The sequence below is a fragment of the Lepisma saccharinum genome, chromosome 13 (genome assembly GCF_977018435.1).
Source record: "Lepisma saccharinum chromosome 13, izLepSacc3.1, whole genome shotgun sequence".
NCBI classification, from domain to species: domain Eukaryota; kingdom Metazoa; phylum Arthropoda; class Insecta; order Zygentoma; family Lepismatidae; genus Lepisma; species Lepisma saccharinum.
The window spans coordinates 1,006,137-1,029,969 of record NC_139241.1 but is presented as its reverse complement, the minus strand read 5'-3'; the positions used below and the strand labels follow the sequence as shown (position 1 = coordinate 1,029,969).

The 23,833-nt window shown below is 38.0% G+C and overlaps 2 protein-coding genes across 4 annotated transcripts in view; both read right to left on the bottom strand.

The window, feature by feature from the left end:
- Positions 1-341: 341 nt before the first annotated feature.
- On the bottom strand, positions 342-12,529 carry COX7B (Cytochrome c oxidase subunit 7B). The gene is made up of 3 exons (XM_083133385.1): positions 12,383-12,529; positions 4,082-4,263; positions 342-526 (listed from the first exon to the last, which is right to left on the bottom strand). The coding sequence occupies exons 1-3, from the start codon at positions 12,432-12,434 to the stop codon at positions 470-472; spliced, it is 291 nt and encodes a 96-aa protein (XP_082989511.1). The 5' UTR covers positions 12,435-12,529; the 3' UTR covers positions 342-469.
- Positions 12,530-21,682: 9,153 nt separating this feature from the next.
- LOC145997131 (uncharacterized) overlaps positions 21,683-23,833 on the bottom strand; it is a 60,946-nt gene continuing 58,795 nt past the window's right edge. For all 3 annotated transcript variants that reach the window (XM_083133763.1, XM_083133765.1, XM_083133764.1), the window contains exon 12: positions 21,683-22,706. In XM_083133763.1, the coding sequence (XP_082989889.1) occupies positions 22,632-22,706 (75 nt within the window). In that variant the 3' untranslated portion in view covers positions 21,683-22,631. The remainder of the gene's footprint in view (positions 22,707-23,833) is intronic.

Sequence of the window (23,833 nt, the reverse complement as noted above, 5' to 3'; positions counted from 1 at the left end):
TACCAGGCCAGGATTCGAACCCAGGACTCCTGCCGTTGTAGCTCGATGTGCTAACTACTCCGCCCCATGGGACGGTGGTTGAAGCAATTGAAAAACACAAAATATTAATAGCTATGTAAATAAACTCCATGGTTTATTGCTGAAATCTGACATTTCTATTCATTACATGGTCTTTGTCAATCTGAAGCAGCAATACAAATCATTGTAACAAAGTTTCAGAAATTACTTCCACATAAGCATTTTTATAGCTTCCAAGTAAACAAATGACAACATAGTTGTTGTAACCAACACTAAACAGTGCCTTGTCTTCTCAGGAGAGATGATCAATGAAATAAACTGGGAAAAAATCATAAATGTTTATTTAAATGGCTAACATGTATGTAACTGCATCAATATAAATTTACATGTTAGTGAACTATACACTCGCTACTGTTTCAGACACTCTCTCAGCAGCTGTTTACTTGCAAGTCTACTCGTTCTTGTACGTTGGTCCAAGATTGAAAGGGAAAACTTTGCTCTGCACAAACTGAAAGATAAAGATAAAATTAAAAGGTAAAACGTGTCATGGCCATAATTGTATTGTACGAGGACTGGGGCATAAGTCATGGCATCTATATTTTATCTCAAAGTTAAATAGTGGTACAAGAATTTGATTGTATGTCCCAGAGAACGTGGCATCTGTCGTATGTGAACGCATCACTTGATGGCAATGTAATAAACAAGTATTGTACAGCGGGCAGTGTTGATTCATTGTTGAGTCAACAGTCCTGCCATGGCGTGAACAGCATTTGTGCATCAAAAATAGCCATTTTTCAGGAAATGCCAGAGAATGCCACAGGGAGATGGTGGAAACTGTGGGGAATAGTGTCCATAGTATGCACCTCTTCTGTTCCTGTAAAGCTAATGTATGCTTTCTGACTTCTAAACACGTGAGACATGATTATATCTTTAAGGATGTTTTGCTCCCTTCTCTATCCTACACCTGGTACACCTGATCTGCATTGCTCATACCTTCCACAGTAACACTGCTCTCTTCCATTTGCAGATTTCACATTTTCATGCTGGTCCCATATTCTTGTGAAAAAAAAATAGTTGCAATGACTGTATCTCATATCTTTTCTAACCGCTTGCATCATGAGCATGACCTACGCAAGGCTGATTCAATACCACTTTGAAATGACCAGGCAACAAGTGCTAAAGTTGGAAGTGAACCCTCAGTAACCAATGCAACCTTTCGAACCAAAGCGATACAACAAGATTTTGAGAAGAGCAGGCATCAAACTGTTCTGTAAGTTTTTAGCTCCCCCCCCCCCCTTACCTTATTAATGTGTTGCGTTAGTCCTGTGCCGGTCCCTCTACAACCTTGCACTTTTATCCTTTCTCACGGAGTTCTTTACATCCCCTTTCAAACTTTAAGATAAAGGTTTTAGATATGATAATTTTTCATTGTATTCTTAGAAGAGTGGAAAGTGGCATATTTTAACATGATGATTTTAATTCATTTTCAGTCTCATTTGACAATGTACAAAGTTGGAATATTTACATTATTAATTCTTCAACTTCTTATTCCTATATGCTATATGACCCATTGAATAACTATGAGTCCACCTTATGCACAGATAGGCTAATTGGGACTGGACCTACAGTTTAAAGTGGGATCTGAACCACAATGTGCCTCCACCAGGCGACGACGGTACCACCACACCATCGGGAAGGCTATTGGCCATTGAAGGAAACTGACATTGTTGCTTCATCTCCTGTATTGACAACATTGTTAATTTATTTTATTTAAAAAAATAAATAATTCTTGAAGCTTTCCTGGCATCGAATGATGAAGAGATTTTCTCGGAATATCACCTGGTTGATATCCTGAGAAAACAACTTCATCAAAAAATACTCTGATTATTTTAAAAACTAACGGTTGCTTTTAAAAAGTCAAGTTGTATACATATTTACTGTTTTGACAAGTTGTAGAAAATCCACCCATGCACAGGTGGATTATGGAAAGTGCAATATGTTAACATGAAGATGATTTCCAGCTGATGGCCCAATGGCTATGCAACATTACAATGAGGTGGAATCTCATAAAAAATGTATGGAAATTATGTAAAATTAAACATTTCCCAAGTTTTACCTTTCATAAGGGAAAGGGTGGAAATTTTATCAGCCACGTTCCCAACATAAAAAAAAAAAACCTTAGCCATGTTCCCAACATTAAAATTGGAAAGAAAAACCCAAGTCCACATTATTGTGCACATGAACAGCAACATTCACTTCATTTTGTGGAGTTACGTTTATGACTCCACCAAAAAATCTTCCCATTCTGGATATTTGTTTCTGCATAATTTCTCCCAGAACTGATTATCACATCCAACATAATCCCTGTTGTAAAATACAGTGCGTTTCACTCCTTCATGGCCCTTGATTTTTGCTTATAAAAGTGAAACTATTCGTCATAATGTAATGAAATTTGCTATGGACATATCTTAGTGTATGACAAGCATGGATATGTCATTGGCCCATCTATTTCGACACAACAGACTTCCAAGAGTTTGTAAATCAGTTTCATGACGAGGAACTCAGTAATGGATATTTTCAGCAGGATGGCATCACTTGCCACACTTCCAAAGCCAGCATGCAAGAAACTGTATCCTGCATTGAAGAAGATTGTGTCATTTCCTATGAGGCATGCTGAAAGTAAAGGCCTATCGCAACAAGCCACGGACTATCATGGAACTGCAAGACAGCATTCAACGGGAAATTGACGCTGTGACTCCGTATCATTCTACTGAATGATGGGATTGAAACCTGCCACTCCATCAATAAATCAAAGCAACTAGAAAAGACAATGGTCACTCATTCGGTTTTATGAACCTTCAAACCTGACTCATGCATGTTGTTTGGATAAATACCTGTCTATCTGAAGAATGATAATGATGAATTTAAAATGAAGTAAAATACAATTAATCTAAACTCTCTTTGAACTTCGTTGCTTGTTGACCAGCGAGACACTGAGCTCTCCTCTCCAGTCCTCTCTCTCTCCAATCCAAATCAAAAGTCCGTCCTCTCTCTGCCTGTCTACCCTCTATAAACCCAGGCCATGGAGCTCTTCCTCCATGCTGAATCATGAGTTTTCTACCTGTTTGTTTATTGCAAACAGCTGACCACCTAATTTCCTGATCAAACTCCTGTTTCCTCAACACATCAGGAAGTTTTGCTTAACGTTTAACTGTGCAATATTGAAATACCACTGGTGTAAACAAGTGAATGCCATGGTCAATATGAAGCTTCCAGAGAAGGTTTAAATAAAATACAATCTTACGGATTAATACGACTCCTGGTGTGTTGGTGGCTACCTTCTGTAACATGGAGAATCATGTGCTAATAGTGGCCATGCTTCTGTACGTAGCAAATGTCATTACATTATGACCAATAGTTTGAATTTTTATAAGCAAAAATCAGGGGCCCCGAGTGAGTGAAACACCCTGTATCAGTTTTTTTCCAATTGTAAATTCAGCAAAAACTACTCTTCTGAAAAAATCTGCAGAATGTACATCAAAAACAAGTTAACAAAAACCAGAACATGTTATTAGCAGTAACTACTGAGATTGATAATGTTTAACATGCAGTTTCTATTATTAAATTCAATAACAATTATATTACTATTATTGCACTGCCTGTCCTAAGAAATGTTCACAAATTTCTCATAAAAAACACAACATTCTGAAACATGCTTCTTTCAACTAATTTATATGACTTTGGGATTTTTAATGCAAATAACTACCTGCCACCTTAAAATTTTCACCTGGTGCCTGTTCTGCAAATTTGCTGCAATGGTTATTTTAGCTTATATTCTTAAATTCTGAGTTCTTTTCAAAGGAAACACCCATGCTCAGGCCCTAAGTCAAACTGAGGACACTGTGCTAACCACTCTGACACAGAGGTCGGCTATATTAGAACTGAACATGAAAAATTCAGGCACCAGGTGGCATGGCGAACAGCCACTCTGCATTTCTCTACCCTTGCTTACATGTTGATAACAAAAAATGGTTTCCCTCGTGTTAAAGAAAAGTATACATACTATAAAGAAGGAAGTTGCAAAGATAGTAGCACCAACTGCAAGGTGAAGGGTGTACTTCCTCTGCTTGGAGTTGTAGTCCTCTTGCCACGACCCGCAGGGAATGGGCAGCTCGTCCATCGTGGGCGGTTTGTAATTAGCCGGCGGCTGGTAAGCAGCCATCGAGCGGATGCTGGTGAGGCCAGCTGAAAAGAGAACATTATGTATTATATAAGGATTATTGAGAGGGAGTCCAGCCCCGCTGCCCTAAATACTTACTGAAGCAACATACTGATTCACTGTTTCCTAATAAAGGGGTCGAAGCTAGGGACGGCCAAATATGGATAAAATGTTATCAGGATATTCTGACATCTGGATATATGCAACTATTTTCTTTACACCACATGAATAAATTGTCATCCTAAAAGAAAAAGTGAGATTTTATTTTCTTCAAATTATCATCTGGCTTCCTCCATCCTCATAGTCAATCTTGGCACATTTTTACTCACAAAATGACAATGATTTCATTATTGTATAAAATTATGTGGTCAAAAGATGGCTCATAAAAAATTGTGTGCGATATTGCAATGCAAAACATATACATTTTCTTCCCTTGTACTTTGTCCTTGGTTGTTACTATCATAAAGTCTTTTCTTTCTCTAATTTTCTTGTTAGAAAAAACAACATTGTAGAGCATAGCATGGAGCCTGCAACATGCGGAAAACAAGTTTTTCACCCACCATCTTGAAACAAATTGTCCAATTTTGCTCACAAGGTTTCTAGCTGCAGAATTTTTTTTACCTAAATGATTCTAAATTTACAGCAGTTATCATGTTCATTAAAGAGATCCCTGTGGTGTTGAACGCTACTCACCCCTTGGTGTAAGCCAGCCAAAGAATCTGCAGTTCATTTACAATCAAGTCGGCGAATTGCCTGCCGTCTCTTATCGCCACCTTCGATCTCTCCAGCGGGCACCTGTCACCGTGCAACCGTCGCTGACGTCAGAAGTCGAGGGCCAGACCTACAGCAAGGGGTGAGTAGCGTTCAACACCACAGGCTCCCAACAATCCTTCATCAGCTCCCTTAAGGGTAGAGGTGGTTAGCTAAGTCAAACAAAACCTATCGTATTTATCTGAGCTACGTCCCGGCGTGACTCGATCCAGTACCTTACCCGTCACGCTACAATATACAGGGTGTAACATAAATATATGTCAATACTTGGGGGACATATTCCTCACATGGATACAATGAAATAATGTTATATGAACATGGGTCCGGAAATGTGTCATTGATGCATTAGAGCGCATTTTCGAAGAAGTTGCACACTGTGTATGAGGCAAAAGCGGTGTAGTGTGGAATGTCGAAAAAGCTGTCAGATGCCACATACACCACATCTGAACTGGCAGGAAACATGGTGGGAGACATTGGATTTGACCCCGAGTGAAATTGGGGGGGGGGGGGGGGGTGTTCGAGAAGCATATCGTAGTCAGGAAACGCTTTATTGACACGTTACATTTCGTAAGCTACATACCACACAACACTCCATACCAGAACATGCAGTCCGCACGTAATGTGGTAGACGTTCTGGTGAACCCCAGATGAACGTACGAAGGAGGGGAAGGTACGTACAAAGCATCAGTTCGACCATGCACCACAAGTGGCATCCAGTGCAGACAGGAAGATGTAGTGAGCTTGCCATGCGGATTACGTCACTGCTTGCCAGATGAGCATCGAGTAAGTACTGTCAGTTGTGTGACAGGACAATGTTTCAGTCAATACATCGTCGTCTGAGGGAACAAGGAACATTCATGCCTGCCACACGTGACAGGAGGAGGCCGAGAAGGACGAGGTCACCACAACTGGAGGAGGCGATTCTGCATGCCGTTGAAGGCGAACCAAGTGTCAGCAGAAGACAATTAGCAGCCAGACGTAATGTGGACCACATGACTATCTGGAGAGTGTTGCGTGAAAACCTGTTGTACCTGTACCATTTACAACGCATGCAGGCACTGTCAGCAGCCGATTTCCCTGCACGAGTAGTGTTCTGTGAATGGTTTTGCCAGCAATGTGCAAACCCTGACTTTAGTGCAACTGTGTGGTTTACTGATGAGGCCTCCTTCCAACGTGACCACATTGTGAATTTCCACAATCAGCACGTATGAACCGACGCGATTGTTCATTCACATCATCAACACCGGTTTACCGTCAATGTGGGCTGGCCTTGTGGGTGATTGCTTGGTGGGGTCCTACGTGCTCCCCCCCGGTTTAACGGACGGACATACAAAGTGTTCTGACGGGACACCATACCTGTGCTATTGGAACAAGTGCCACTCAATATACGACGACACATGTACTTCATGCACGATGGAGCTCCTGCTCATTTCAGTGTGAATGTTCATCGGTTTCTGTATCGACATTTCCGTTGTAGCTGGGTAGGTGGACCAAACATCAACCAAACACCCCCCCCTCCCCCAAAATTTCCACTTGAGGCACTGCATGTGGCAGTTTCACTTAAAACCAGCTGTCCCTAAGTGCATACTTTGGGTAGTCTCGCTTGAAACTAGCCATCCTCTAAAGGTTAAAAGACAAGCAAAAAAAAAACCTATCAGTGTTTCCCTGTTGGAAGTAGTCTTATGTTGAGTGAGTATTGCCCTACAAGTTTTAAACAGTAGCATGGGACAAAGGTTATTGAAGCAAATAATACAACCATAGGACAAAAAACATTCTTGGTTGGTTGAGAAAACTGAGTGCATGTGGAATGTTCTGGATTCGAGTCCTGACCTGGGCATTAGACCAATCAGCAATTTCATCTACTTATCATCAATCATCACAATCTAAAATAAAAAAAATGACAAAGTAGCTCTGCAGCTTATTAATTTCAGTAGAGGGTACAGGTGAATGAAGCATATAATAATGAAAGTGTGAGCCACAACATGAGAGACTAAATACATATATATTAATGCGAGGAGGGACAATTAACCACTAGTTGTGCATTTATTTCAATATCGTCGTATTGGGCACTGCTATTTAAAGAAGTGTTTAGTATTTATTTATTTATTAACCAATCACCTATAACAGAGCGAATGCTCCAATTACAATAGGCTATATACAGTATAGTTTACATAAATATATAATACATGATGCAAACACATAGTAATTATTACACAAAACATTAGATAAATATGAATACAAAAAGTTATACAAATACAAAAGTTACACAAATACAAAAAATTACATACATATACATATTACAAATTTTGAACAGAGGAGAAAACTAAAGGACAGAAGAAACAAAACATAAACAAGTAACAAACTATAAAAGCTTGAGAAGAATAAAGAAATTATACGAATACCACTATTTAAATAGGAAACAGGAATAATCAATACAAAGCAAAAGTTCAAATTTGAATTCGTTTATATGTATACAAAATTTGGAAAGCTATAAATTGTATTTGAGACTATAAATAAATCACTCTAGAATTAGATCTGTTTTATTTGTATATTATATCTAATATGTTGTTTAAACTATATAGATAGTTTTTAATATTAAAAGCAAAATCCAAATCAATTCCATTCGGGACAATATTATTATGTTTACTTAATAATCTAATGATTGGAGAATTTTGATGGAATTTTGTGTTTGATTTATTGCAGTAAAATGGTTGTCGTACTCTTAATACCTTATAATTGACGTTAAAGTTTATCAGCTGTATAAGATTTTCACACTCAAGTATACCATTGACAAGTTTGTATAGGAATATATGGTCAGCCGTTTCGCGTCTTCGTTGAAGTGTATCACATGAGAATTCATTTAGTAATTTAATATAGGAGATGCGATCTGCATATGAAGATCTCTTGTATTTTTTGTAGTAAATATGTCGTAAAAATTTGTTCTGAATTTTTTCAATTTTATTGATATGGCATGAGATATATGGGTTCCATACCGTACTTCCGTATTCTAATTTTGCTCGTACAAGATTATTAAATAAATATACTAAAGAGTTGATATTAAATAAATCTTTGGAGTTTCTTAAAACAAAGCCAAGCATTTTATAAGAGTCGTTAACTACTTTTTCAATATGAGTATCAAAGGTGAGTTTGTTGTTTAACCATATTCCTAAATCCTTGGTAATGCTTTTTCTACTTAAAGAATTACTGTTAATTATATATTTGTGAGTGTATCTCATATGTCGTCGAGCAAAAGAAAGTACAAAGCATTTATTGACATTAAAAGAAAGCTTATTTGTTTGTGACCAAACGCAACATTTATTTAAATTGCAAGAGAGTATGAATTTCTCTCCATGTTGCAAATGGAAACTGTTTTTCAAATTGATTAGTAGGCTAGATACGATGTTCGAAAAATATGATTAATAAGTATTTACAGAATCCCATGTATTCCTTGAGGGAAATAGACTTCAACTTCAAGTTACGGCTAATCAAATGGGAGTTTAGACTCTTCCTACTACTATGACATAGTTCAACAAGCCCTTTTCCATCCATGTACTTTTTCTACGTCATTGGATGTTTGATATTCCCGAGAGAATGAATAAAATAATGGTCCCATAAACCTAATGCATTAAGGGCCACGGTGGCTCAGTCGGTAACGCGTCTGACTACCATGCTCAAGGTCCCGAGTTCGATCCCCTCCCGGTTCAAATCCGGGAACTTTTCTAACGTTGGAAGTGGCCCCGGCGCCCACCCAGCGTCGAATAACATGGGTACCTGGGGAAACCCTGGGGGGTAAAGGCGGCCAGGGGCGTGATGATGATCACATCACCCCCACTCACGACCGGATCAAGAAAGTGTGGGGCGTTACCCCCACACCCCTTCATGGCGTGGTGCTAAGCACAGGGGAGCACTTTACCTTTTTAACCTAATGCATTTCTTCTTGCCTCTTACGGCCATCCTGGCAATGTTGCCAAACCTGATGTCCATAAAAAGAGCTACATTTCACAATTAATAGAGCTAAAGACGGTTTTCAAGGAGCTAGATTCATGAAGGCTGCATAAAGAGCCTCCTAGGGTAATTTTAGGTGTCAGAGGGGTGGGGGGGGGGTGCTGCTATTACCGTTAGCTTTAAAGTGATGGCAATTTATTCTTAGTTTTCAACGCCTACATTTGGCGGCATCACCCATCTCAATAATCCAATGATGTTCATATGAAATCGAAAATAAAGATTCCCGGATAATAATATTGTCATCTTCACCTTAGGCACAGCGCTATATATAAAAATATCTGGGGGAGGAAAGAGGGGGTGGGTGATGCAGTCTATATATAAATGTCACGTCACGTGCAAAATGTACACTCATGGCAAAGGTTGGTCTTTATGTGCCAGAGCCAGTGGTGGCATCATGGTGGGGCACAGGGCAGGTGTCACAGTCAAACGAGTGCACAAAAGAGCCAGATCTGGCTCCAAAAGAGCAAAGTTGGCAACAGTGATAGGCAGTTCCCCAGCGAGAAAGACGTCCCTCCTCACCTTAACGGTGATTTTATTTCACTGAAATAAACTTTTTAAGACTCATAGTAAGTTTGAGGCGTATATATTACACATTCAATCTTCTCTCTGTATCATATTTGTACCTAACTTCTTGGAATAAATGCAAGATTGTGGCAGAGAAGGATGAGTAGAAATGAAAGAAAACTGGCATTAGATATGATGAATTAAAATAAAAGATACATTACCGAAATACCTCATGCATGCATTCAGACGATTTTTTCCTTAAAGGTGGAAACACTTCAGGTACGCCAAAGTAAAAGAATGGCACAGTCTTAGACAAGAAAGAAAGACATCACTAAGCCTGTTGATGTCTATGTCCCAAGCTTGTTACTTAGGTACCAGTTTGGTATGGGAAAAACACCTTTCACTCGTTCATTTCGTCTTGTTTGACATTGTTACTTACCTATTATGCATTGCCAAACATTCTTTAAGGTGGGATTTTGCTATTCTCACGAAAATAATTTAAATTTTTCACATTACGAGTATTTATTGTTCTTCCTTATTTCGCTTTCAGTGGGTATGCAGTGTTTTCAACCATCTTAAATTAAAAATGCCCCACAAACCATTGACGGATAGCCCCAAAACCATTTCCGGATAGCCACACGAACCATTTTCGGCAAGATTAGGTTTGGTTAGGCAAGCATAGATAAAATTTTGTTCGTAAAACAAGATAAAATTTTATTCGTAAAACAATGTGATAAAGCTTTCAAGAAAAAAAAAATCATCTTCACTTCTTGCAAAACAATGGCATGGTTGGAAACACTGACAGGAAGTTACGTCATCAAACATACGGAACACGTACAGGAAGAACGGTAACTGTGCGTCAGATATATTTCTCTTCGAAAATACATGAATTCCTGGTCCAATAAATTCAACGATGAAAGGAAATACCTCCACGAACTTTGAAAATGCCACAGAAACTAAGTAGTTGCTCCAGCTAGACTGCACAATCGACCCTTGTTTTACAGTTTGAAAGTAAAAAAAAAAATATATTGTGCGCTAATAGTACGTATTTAACACTTCGATTGCCACTGTGCATTTCTCAATTTGAAGTTACATTTCTATGAAATAATAAAAAAAAATACTACTACATTACTTGCCATAGCTGGTTTCCTTGAACCTAATTCATGTTGTAAACACACAGAATTGCCAGGTCGAACTTTGGTTTTCAACGGGAATATGTATGCAAATTGCCACTAGAATTCAACTTTTTTAAAATCATGTTTTCATTCAAAGGGACTCTATAGAAAAGGGCGGGGCAGCGGTAGGTCAATTACCCAGGGGCGGAGCCCAGAATCTGGGAGCAATTAATACTACTTTTCTTCCACTTCCAATTGTTTCGTCACCTTAAATCCTACATTTCTGGAATCCTTGATTCATCCCCTTTCCAACGATGTATCATACATATTTCTATCAAGAAGGGTTTATTCGACACCCTTACAGTTTATCCTGTAAAATTGAAGAAATTCCTTTTTTCCTATATCAAACTGTTAAAAGTTTCATATTTGTTGGAAAGTGTTAAATGATGCTGAGAGTGAAGCTGGATGGACATGTTATGTCGTTTAATGCAGTGTTGGTGCACATAATTAACGGGAACGACTTGATATGACCGGACCCCTCTCAGATTTTTTTCATATTTGGCATACTCACTAATTGAGGCCTCCTAATCATGAATCTAAAGTTAAAATTTGTCGGAAACTTCTAGAAATTGTAAAATAAGCGAAAATAAGGCGTTAGTTTTCGGAATGGAAACAGTCGATTTTCGTGCATTTTTTTCTTTCACAAGCAAATATATATATATTCCTGATACTACCACGATACCAAATTTTAACTATGTTTGCCTAACCTAACCACGTGCCAATGGTTCGTGGGGCTAGGGTCAATGGTTCGCAATTATTTGCAAATTTCTAGATCCTGATACTACCACGACTCGAAATTTTAACTATTTTTGCCTAACCTAACTGAAACTAACCTAACCACGTGCCAATGGTTCGTGAGGCTAGCATAAATGGTTCGCAATTTCTGGACGTTTCCGACAAATTTTTAACTTCAGATTCGTGATTATGAGGTTTCAATTAGTGACTATGTCAAATATGAAGAAAATCGGAGAGGGGTCCGGTCATCTCAAGTCATACCAAATATTATAAAGGCGTTGCAGGCACATGGTAACATCAGAATGAAAGTGTGTTTTTTGAGAGGACAATATTACAGGGGGAATTGTGCCTAGTTTGTCCCACCTGGAAAAAAATGATCTTGCTTGCCCTCCTTGAAACAAATCCTAGGGACGTTCATAATTTTTCAATAGAACCCCATTTTTTATCATAAAGGCAAATTTATTGTAGTTTCAGCCCTAAATTTTTCGCACACACCTATATGAAACTTTACACTCAAAAATGAAAAAAAAATCTGGACAAACCTTTTAAGCCTCCACCTCCCCATACTTTTGTTTGGCGAAGAAAGTCCATTTGCGGAAACTGAATGTTTGTCATGACTTTGGTAAAACCCCAGTGAATAATACACGAGCAGTTTTCCTAAATCTTGGGCAAGATATGCTGGACAAGTCACGCTTTAGCCACTGGCGGTTCATGTTAGGATTTAATTTACAACTTCCGTCATTTTGCCTATGTATGTTAATATGTTGTAAAAACTGCGATATATGAGGGCATGTTGTTTCATTATTGGAAAGAATCAAATATTAATTTCTAGAAGAATCTGTCGAAAATTAACAAAGGAACATCGCTCCCAAAAACTCCGGTGGAAGATGCTTTAGTCGGTATAATTTGTTCGTTGGAATCAGATTAGTTATATCAAACTATTTGGATATCTTACCATTATTCATTACAGCACTCCTTGCGTATGGCAAAAGTCTTGTGGACAGCATGTTGCTACTAATATTTTCTTATTAATTGCAAAGGTAAGGTTCCCCTTAACTTCTTGGCTGATCCCCTTCTTTGCGCAGAAGAACTTTGTGTTGCCAACTCCTTCAAATAAATTGTCCTAGACTAAACTGACGTAAAACCAATCACAAAAAATGACATAATAAGTTTCTGTATACAGCGTATTTGCAAACAATGAAATTTACAAGCAGGCCCGTAGCTAGAGGGGGGGCAGGAGGGCAACTGCCCCCCTGTGAAAGATATAGAACAATGACCCGGAATTCTCACTAGTCTTTACAAGTATATCCTATATTGCTCTAGCAACATATCAAAGACAGTTATTGATTTGCTGATTTATTAAGTTGTGTTGGATTCCGTATAATGTGGAATCCCTGCCAGATTCAGACTTCCGCAAATGATTTTGCCATTTTCAATATTTAGAACAGTTGTGAAATTTTGAGTAGTCTTGTATTAAAGGTGCCTAATGTATTCGGATGTTTTTCTTGGATGTGTTGGTATGAACTTGGAACTGCTTAAATGTTGTTTCCCAAATCTACCTTTTCGTAATAGTGACTCATATGGTAGAGAGAGGGAGTGGATATTTGATGTTTGTTACTTAGCGTTGCTTTCCTGTCACTTCTAACTAATTGCAACAATGAGTGATGACGTGAAATTGATGAAGAGACACTCACAAATAGAGCCGCAACCACAGGGGGGCAGGGGGCATTGTCCCCGCCGACCTTGGACGGATGTCAAATACATTGAAGTAAAAAAAAAACAAGACTAGGAGAATCTAAGAATAACAGGACAAATGGGTACTCAAGATGGAATTAGTTTTCACGTGTTCCTTACATTTTTCTTCCAGATGGCCATAGGCACTTGCATGGGGCACAGAGGGGCAATTGCCCGCTTGATTTGAAAATTTATGCAAATAAAAATACATTTCGTAAAAATTTTTTGCTCGCTTCGCTCGCATCCTCTCCAATTCTCATAGTCCAAGTTCAGAGCCATAGCTATGGGGCGGCACTGGGAGCCAAACGATCTATATGGGAAAAATATGTTAAAGAGAATGCCATGGTGCCCCGTAAAATTATTTGCGCCCCTTTGAATCAATTTCTCTCTTTGAAACTTAATATGAAATATTAATTAAGACACTGCAATCCAAGAAGCCATTCATCAAACAAGGGATTCCTATTTGTTTGTCAGGTGTCAAACACATGTATTTCACCTATAATATAATACCATTCACACAATATTTTGGAAAATGGTTAACGCAACCAGGAGACAAACATTGTCTGTAGTGATGCAAGAGTCTCCCCTTTGAAGGAAATAGAATCCGTGGTGGACTGAGAGACTCACCCATGTTTCAGCAAGTACAAAAAAAAAATTACAATTTTTTACACAATTCATCAAAGTGTAGATAATATTAATATATATCCATTATAATTTAATTAATTCGATTTTTCTTCCATAACACAACACATGGTGTTGTTGGATTCTCGTCAGATTCCTTTGTACGTAAAAATCTTGCATACTGGAAACTAGAGGGAAACATTATGAAGCACGATTTATGAAGGGCTCCCCCTTAATCAGTTCTGCAAAAGGCCCAAACCTGTTGGTACATATTAATCCTCTATTAATATTATCGACCTGTAAATATCAAGTAGATACAGTCCCGATTAGCCTATTTATGTTAAACTTTATCTTCATATTCTTTGGCAATCCGGAAAGTTCATCACCAGAATATGGTTATTTGATGTTGCTCGAAGTTTTTTTTGTTCGTTGGAGTTTCAAGATATCATACCTATTCTGTTACTTCTCTCCTTTGGGGAAGGGGGCAAGTGCCTCTGTATATCCTGCTATATCTGCCAATGCGACACAATCTATTAAAAATTTGCCCCCTCTAGGATTGACTTCGCCCCCCCCCCCCCCTTTACAAAGAATTCCTGGCTAGGGGCCTGTTTACACGATAAGATAAGATATTGCTCGTATATTTCGGTGTACTTTAAAGTGACTACTTTTCCACAGCCTCAATATTATATACTGAAATCAACGAAAATGATTGTGTAAATTTGATTATTTGCAAATACACTGTATAAAGGAACTCTACCTTCACTCCGGCTTCCGATAAATGGAGAGCAGCGGCGACAACTTTTATGGGCTTGTGGGGCTCGAGTCCACCCAAAAATGTCAGTTATGATTTATTTTAGAAATAAAATCCCCACCCTTAAGAAAACACAAGGTATGCACTTAAAGGATTCCCACAACCTTAATTACTGCCTTTATCAAAATATTTCATAATAGTTTGTTGTACTTCTCCAATATGATACTTCTTAATGTCCAATAGTATTTGCGGTTGGAATTAGCACGTACCACAACACTCTTTCTTTTTCTTCTGCTTCTATCTAACCCAACCTAGGGCCCTTTCCGAAAGTTGCACGAGTTAAACGAGTTATGGCAACTGGCCGTTCCATAAGTGCATCCGTGCGTCTCGTGAGGTTCATTATGCTGTCCCAAAAGTCGCATTCCGTGCATCTCGTGTACGAACACACTTAGTTGGGGGTTTTCTCGCACCCTTTTTAAAATAAAGCATTCATCACATTTATTCAACCGTCTCTCTTTTGATTTTCTCGGCACATTCTGTGTTGAACCTTCCTCTCTAAATTTGTTTACTATGTATTGAACTGTGGAGTGTGATTTATTGACTGTTTGTCCAATTTTCCTTAACGAATAACCTCTAAGGGTCAAATTTATAACAACATCCTTCAGATCGGAACTAAGTTCCTTCACCTTGCCCATTTCAAACACGCTGATAGATAGACGATAGGCCTTCAATAATACCTACACCAGCATTCCGCTTGACGGGGAGCGCGCCTGCATGTTCAAACTTGTTACGAAGTTGCAAACTCCACAAGATCGCCCGAATAGTGGTGGCGCTGTATGCAAGGAAGATTGAAACTCTTGCCTGTAGGAATAACAATGTTTTATGAATCAGCGTGTTTTTCTCTTTTCACACAAATTATATGCTCTGTTTATACACTTTGAACATACATTTTTATTGACATTTGTTGGTGAAATCTTCCTAATGTATATTATTGCATAAAATAAAAAAAAAATCTCAGTTCAGCCCATCCAGTGTTTGCCTTGCTGGTAAATTAATGTCTCCCTAATATAAAATATTTCACAGATGTAAGTTCATCTTGGTAGCATTGATTGGTCGATTCACAATCTTGCCAATGAATTGCATATGGTTTGGTTAACCTATCCTGGGTCACGTGAAATAAAAAAAAAATGTTGGTCACACATGGTGTCAGAAACTGGGTGTTCTAAATTAACAGTCTAAAATGCCAAACGTTCAATTATTATGATTAAGTATTTATTTTCAATAAAAAGAAATTGCATTTTAGTTAATGAAATAAAAACACAGGACAAAATAAGTAATTTCCCACATTATGAAAATTTCAGTGTTATCATAATAGTAATCATTTGTGCAGTCCAGAACTAGAGTTAGTGTGCTACCTATGAAGGGTTAAACTCAGGAGGGCAAATCTTTAACCCATAACAGACACACCTCAAAAATTACACTTAACACACACCTGGGTCCCAGCTTATTTTATTTTTTACGTGTAGATAGTGTTGAAAGAAACAAACTCTGTTCATGCTTTAAATGTATTATTGGTAGTTGTAAGAACAGTATGTTAATATGATAAAATAATGTAGTTTCCCCCCATATCGGAAGTAATGTACACTTTGAACATTGTGCGTTTACTAACTAAATATATGCACAGTATAAAAAGTATAAAAAACTTACGTGAGCGAGTATAAAAGTCGTAAAACTCCTTGCAGATGAAGTTTTGTGAAGCTATGCTTCGCTTCCTCAGGTCTATCTTTTCAGTAAATAAAATACTTCGTCATATATGTAAAAATAAATCCAGGATTAGGTAAAAAAGGTTATTGGGATATGGAATTTAAAATTACATGACGTTAAAAGTGCCATGAAGGCTGAAAAATAATTCTAAAAGAACGGTGTACCCATATTACCATTCCGTGAATATATTTAGTGAGTAAACACACAATTTTCAAAATCTACATTACTTCCGATACGGGGAGAAAAGTGCGGCGATTTCAGAAATCCAGGATAATGTAGTTTAAAAAATAGGCACCTTTTGATAAATATATTTACTACATCAGAAGACATGCATAGAAATGAGTATATCTGAACAGGTAGCAGCATCATTCTATCCAGCGGTGATACGTGAGATGACCAAATGTGCAAATAATTAAATACTTATTATATTGATTATAAAAGACAGGAATAAGAACAATAACACAACTCTAGTTTGATCAAAGCCTCAGATTGAGACTTTTGAGGCATAATATTGCGTTGTGTATTTCTACCATGTACTGCTGGATTTTTAGACCAATTACATCGGTTGTTACCACAAAAGAAATTAGATTTATCTATCTTAATGCTGTATTGAGCTTTATTGTAGAAGAATGAGATATTCATTCTTTAGCATCTTCCTCTACACTTTCCTCTGAAGCTGATTCATGTTCGCTAACCTCCTATTCACTAAACCACTGACATCATCAATAAGTGTTAGGGGATCATTCGAGGTTGCAGGGATGTCTTCTTCATTCAAAATGATAGATAGACATAGCTTGATGGTTGTAAAACATGCATTAACACGAAAAGTAACCCTAACAACACACACGGGTCTTGGGGACCCAATTGTAGTTGCTTCTGGCACAGTAACACCCTAACGACCATAACCACTTCACTGGACCTGAGAGAACAAAGGGCTATGCGACTACTGGGTGAGTCACGTCTCTGCTGGCATTTCTTAATGAAAAGGAAAACAAATTTCCATCTCGTCCCCAGGAGCGTCGACTACGGGTTAAGAAGAGTCCGACACATCAAGGGCAATTTTTTTTAAAGTATTGTGGTCATTTCACCTACAAATCCAGTCTAGTCATAAATGGTTGTATATATTTTACATTTCCCTCATAGTCAGACAGAAAAAAAACTTTCAGGGGATACCCATGGTTGGTATCACCCCATGTCAGTCTCATCGTAGTATAAGTATGTGCTTTATGGGAGCGAGTATAGGTTTAACCCTTAAATGCCATCTTGTGACATATTGTTTTGAGGTATGTAATTAGCAATGTTTAATTAATTTCATTTTTGTTATATTTGGGAAGGGAGGCAGCCCTCTGAAAATCATGTTTTTCTTGCTTTACATTTGAATTTTTTCTTCAGAAAGTATCTGCAATATGTGCACAATTTTTTTCACGATAATGAAAAACATATCAGACAAAATGTAGGTACCGTTTTGTACCTTCTCGTCCCGGCGTTGCTAGCGTGGGGTTAGACGAATTTCAAATTTCGTAGAAAAAAACAAGTTTTTCTTTCTTCTTCTACCAGATTATGGAAAATTTGGTTTTTATAGCATAGCCTTATAGCCCCAGGCATAATTTGTAACTCTAGCATTCTTAGTTCCAGAGATATAAAATTTTATTTAAAAACATGCGGAAGTTTAAAATTTGCGCTGAAAATGCCTGTCGTTGGCGAGTTTACCGGCAAAACACGTTCTGTCGTCTAAGGGTTAACATATTGCCTAAGTTCCAATGGTTTATTTCTGAACTAATATAAACATTCATTTTTTACATGGTTCAATTTCTATTTGTATCTGTTAAAACATATTTCAGTCTTATTTATTACTACCTCAGTGTTTTCTGAAGAATGCTTTTACTCTTTCATATACTCCTATATGAGACTTTGTTTGCAAATAAACATTCCGAACTGTTACCATGCATACAGAGGTTGTTCAGCGTATATTTGACCAAACGCGATTCCTCCCCCCTGCACTCAGAATGAACTCACCCAACCTTGGTCAGGCATGTTTGTCAGTGTAGTGTGTGAGCTGTAAAAGAGTGGTTGTGTTTTCTCACTGGGCCAAAAATTCCGCCCAAACTGAGCCGCTTTTTGGGAGGAGTGCGTTGTATAACTTTCAAAGTGTTTGAGTTTTCTCGCTTGGCCGAAAATGCTGCCAAAACAGTTGCTTTTGGGAAGGTTATGTTGTAGCCTTTTATGACGCAAAGTTCAGTGTGTCAATAATCAGGAAGTAGTGTTAGAGCAAGAATTGTGACGTTAGTTTGACTTTATTCAAGAATGTGATCGGCAAGTATAAGGATTGCATGGCCCCAGCGTTCGGTTCTCCAACAAAGGGGACGAGAACAAGGCCGTGCACACAAGCCACCACCAGTATGCAGGCGAAACTTCGCAGAATGGGCATGCAAGAGAATCCGCCGACCCAAAGACAGATGGAAAATCATCTAAATATGTCTTTGGAAACTGTTAACTGCACCTTGCACCTGCATACTGGTGGTGGCATGTGTGCACGGACGTGTTCTCGCCCCCTTTGTTGGAGAACCGAACGCTGGGGCCATGCAATCCTTATACTTGCCGATCACATTCTTGAATAAAGTCAAACTAACGTCACAATTCTTGCTCTTACACTACTTCCTGATTATTGACACACTGAACTTTGCGTCATAAAAGGCTACAACATAACCTTCCCAAAAGCAACTGTTTTGGCAGCATTTTCGGCCAAGCGAGAAAACTCAAACACTTTGAAAGTTATACAACGCACTCCTCCCAAAAAGCGGCTCAGTTTGGGCAGAATTTTTGGCCCAGTGAGAAAACACAACCACTCTTTTACAGCTCGCACACTACACTGACAAACATGCCTGACCAAGGTTGGGTGAGTTCATTCTGAGTGCAGGGGGGAGGAATCGCATTTGGTCAAATATACGCTGAACAACCTCTGTATACTATGCTGACCACCAGTGGCATGCCCAAGGGAAGGTTGATGGGGTTATAACCCTCCCTTTGGCCCAGTATTCCTAAAAAAAAAAAAAAAAGAACTTGAAAGGCAGGAAAATGGTAAAATGAGGACTAACTCTGTACTAAAGAAGTACAAATATTTATTTTGTTGAATTAGAGTTTGGCATGCTTTCAATCACTTTTAAAACCTTATTCTGCCAGATAAAAATTTCATGCATTTTTAATGTACAGCCCCAGAAGAGGATGCCATGCGTTAGTACAGGATGGATCTGGCCAAAATTAATTCTTCTTAGATCTTTTAAGATGAGAACATTTCTTAAAAATCTATCATGTAACATAACTTACTCAACTTTTGAATTGAAAATTTAAGTGAACATTCCATGAGAGATTTGAATCTATTCAGATTCCATTAACCACTTGCCTGACACATTATTTTCCCAAAAATGGTCCATATTTTACACATTTTTTTTATTGTGTGTTTGTAATGTACCGATATCGGCAATTAAGGAACAGTAACGAAATTCTATTTTTGGGGTCAAATAAGGTTACAAAACTATTCAAAAAACCTCCATAATTATTAACCCAAGTTAACTCGTACATACATGGAAAGTAGTACAAATGTTTGAAAATAGCATATAAACTGTGGAAAATAAAATGTCTTCACATTTTAATGTTGTCCCAGTTTACAGACTATCACACAAACTGTATCACATCAAATGCTACCCACAGTGTGATAAACCCGAAAGCATGGGCTAACACAGAATGCAATCTGGGCAATAGTATCTTGACTCGCGACGAATCTTCTTTCCTCTTGCATCCCGAACTCGGCAAAACACGGTGCACTGTTTCATTGGGTTTTGCGGTGCACTGTTTCATTGGGTTTTGCTTCTTATCCATCGGGGGAAGGTATTCAGGGAAGTGTCATCCAGACAGGCAGTGGGGTGTTGGGGTGGTGCTAGGTCTGCCACTTGATGGAAGCATACCATCTGAATGGTACTGCTTGATAATGTCACTCAATTTCCATTCGGAACTGAAGGTGCAATTTTGTTCCACCTGTCTTGGTGTAAACCACGTATGAATTCCAAAGAGACAGATCCAACAGATGAAAGAAAATCTTCTTATAATACTTTTTGCCACGCTTCCTTGGTGTGGCGTACGCTGCAAGATGCTGATCAACACCACCCATTTTATCGTACCACTGGAAAGGCGACAACTACGTAGTGTCATGGGAATTCGGTAGATGGCAGCAGTACCTCGACAAGCTATCTACACCTTCCATCTAGTGGCCAAAATGGGAATTAACACCTTTTAAAGCTCAAACAAGACTGTCCGGGTAGGCAGAAAAGTGCACTGCAGTTGTACGATTTTAACGAGATAACTCTGGTAAATAATATGTAAAGCAAAAACAAATTCTGAGTTAACTCGGGTTAATCAGGCAAGTGGTTAAATTTAGTATTGTAGTTTTCTTTAACAATTTAATTTTTTATGTTAATTCATGTTTGGGGAATAAAAAAAGGAGTATTTCCTCTCTCCCCTGGACAACTTGGGTGTATATGATGCCCAGTGAGAGTGCAATGTACACTACATTGGCAGATCCACTAGCGCCATCGGTGAATGTATACAGCAGCACTTGACAGTGTCCTCCCCCCCAAACCCTCAAAAAAGTTTCAGCCAGGCATACATCGCACATGCTGACACCAAGATAAAAAGACATGCAATTATGCTCTTTCTGCATGAAATAAACATTGACAGCAGTCCGGTGCATCACATTTGGCTCCCGCTACTGCAGCAACTGAAACCTAGCAAGTAGGAACCGGAAGCCATTCCCAGAAGTGTAAAAGTGTGTTAAGATGCAGATATAAGTAAAAATTACTCATGCAATTTTGAACAATATATTTTTGTCCAATTGTGGGTGCTTGAGCCCACCCTTCTCAGTACCTTTCCAGTGAACCCTTCCGAGTGTCAGGACATTGAATTGGCTGTTAGTTCGATAGTTTCGCACACAGGACTGTAGAAACACTGCCTGGTTATGCATTTACACATTTCAGTTTGTTCAACGTGTTTTTATTTTTTCTCTCTCTCGTGTTTATCAATTGTGTGATGCAATGGAAACATATTCAAAATTAATAAATTTGATTATTCAATGAAAGTATTACTATTTACATGCTTTAAAACAAATAAAATTCGGATTTAAAAAGTAATTTTTCTTCCGAGTATTTTTACCCAGCATGCATTCTTTCATCTTAATGCAACCTGCTAGGTTAATAATCTCTCATGTATACTTATTATTATTATTATTCGTATATTATTAATATTTATTAATAATACACAAAATGAAATCTACTCACCTATTTATTCTTAAAAACAAAGATCAGTGACGGGAATCAGAAGACATGTTATATTATCTCACAGTTTTATTTCTTCAGAATTTCAATATTTCCAAAGTTGATGTACCTTGTATGTGTGCAAAATTTATATTGATAGGTCTGGGAAAACATTGCTATGAATAAAACATTATCTACACAAAACTACGAATGACAAATTTGTACATATACAGTTTGTGACCTCGGTTCATCTGAATTTACAATACACACGAGGCCAATTGTCAAGCATTTCTTTTGTTTAAAAATTTACTGTTTTCTTGCCTGTATTAAGGTTAATGGTACTAAACTAGTACTAGAACATGAAATAGCATTTGTTCTCATACGAACTAATACAAAAATGCAAGTGAAAAATACAATGTACAACTAAATTAATGAAATGAACAGCTATTACACATCCTTAAGGCATGATCTTATGTAACGTTTAAACATAATTTGACTAAATTTCACCATTTCACTTACTTTTAAAATACCACAAAACATACATGTCTTGTATTTTTGTCTCGTGAAGTTTTTCAGCAGATATTCCAATTTTGTAACGCAGCTTTAAAAATGAAACAATGGTACATTTAAACTTCTCTGAATGAAACAACAATTTACACAGTTATGGCCTCTGTAGTTAACATGATACTCTCCTGGTGCTAGCATAGAAAATAAACATTCGTTTGGACATCTCAGATCCAGTTCACATCTGCATACGTGCCAAACAAAACTATATTCTTTCACTGTAACCACATGCACGCCAATATATTAATTTTCAAGCTCCCTTTGAACACAACAGATAGCTATTCATCCATTCTTGCAGCTTCGAGGATTTCTCCAACCCTCGAGGAATCTGTATTGATCACTGATACAACATTTCATTAAGATCCAAAAGTTGAGAGTTTGGCAGTCAGTCATGTGTTTGCTGCTCACTTATTCATGTCTTGGAAAATTTATTCAAGCAAATAAGACTCATTTTTGCTTCAACACTTTCACTTTTGCACTCCTTTTATCCTGCCTTCAATCTTATCAATTTCTGCCCACCGCGTGCGCACCTCTTGCCAGAGCTGTAGGGAAAAAAAATAAACATATTTTTAAAAGAACTTTTGTTTCCTTAGCGGCTAAAATTCTTATTTACCCAATGATTCCATGTAGTACACACATCTCGCAAAGAGATCTCATGGTTTTATGTTCACTAGTATATAGTTAGGAGCATGAAAATTTCGTTTTTGACGAAAAAACGAAATTTGAAGAAACACATTGTAGTGTTAATTTTTTGTTTTTGAAAGGTGTGAGATGCATTTTGTGACCATGTTGTCACGAAATAATGCGAAATGAACTGCAAAAAGCGAAATTAACTCTTAAACACCAAATTTAGGGTTTATTCACAGACGCGGTACCTTCTGAGGTCTGAATTATCCTGAGAGTTATGCAATTCCCGGAAAATTGATTAATTCTGCTGTTAATATTGGAGAAACAAAAATTGACTCCTTTACACAGAAATAAACTTAACTCGGATAACTACATAAATGGGCTATTAGAAGTGAAATGTTAATTCTGTGGAATAAGTGTAGTTTTTAAATCAAATTTAGGGTTATATTCACAATTTTAAAACCAAAATGTCTTTTCATATACCACTTTTGATCCAATTTTTCACTGCTATAACACCAATATTTTATTTTATTTACCGCTTTTGAACCCGAAATTGACTCAGTTTTTATACCGAAATTTTGCTTTTTTATTTACCAAAAATATGTGCCTCTATATATAGTATATTCAGAAAGTAATTTCTGTTTGCAACTTGTGTCGCAGCAGAGCTGCAATCGCAATGGTGCACCAAGGGTGTGTGTGGAAGGGGGGGGGGGGGGGGCTAGAGTTGTTTGACCTGTTGGCAAGACACAGACATCAGTTGGAGGAAAGACAGTAGATTGCAGAAAGCTCAAGAAAACCGAGATGCCCGCCACGTATGAAGTCTGGTGCGTGATCCATATTTGAATGTGCGGAACGTGTCAGCAGCTGAAATCCACCATCAGATTTGTGAGGTGTATGGGGAACAGATTATGAGTGCCTCAATGGTACAGAGATGGGTGCGACAGTTTTACGAAGGGCGGTAGAATTGCACAATGAGGAATACAATGAGTGACCATCTGTGGTGGCCGACGACTTGCTCCATGTAGTGGAAGAGAAGACTACA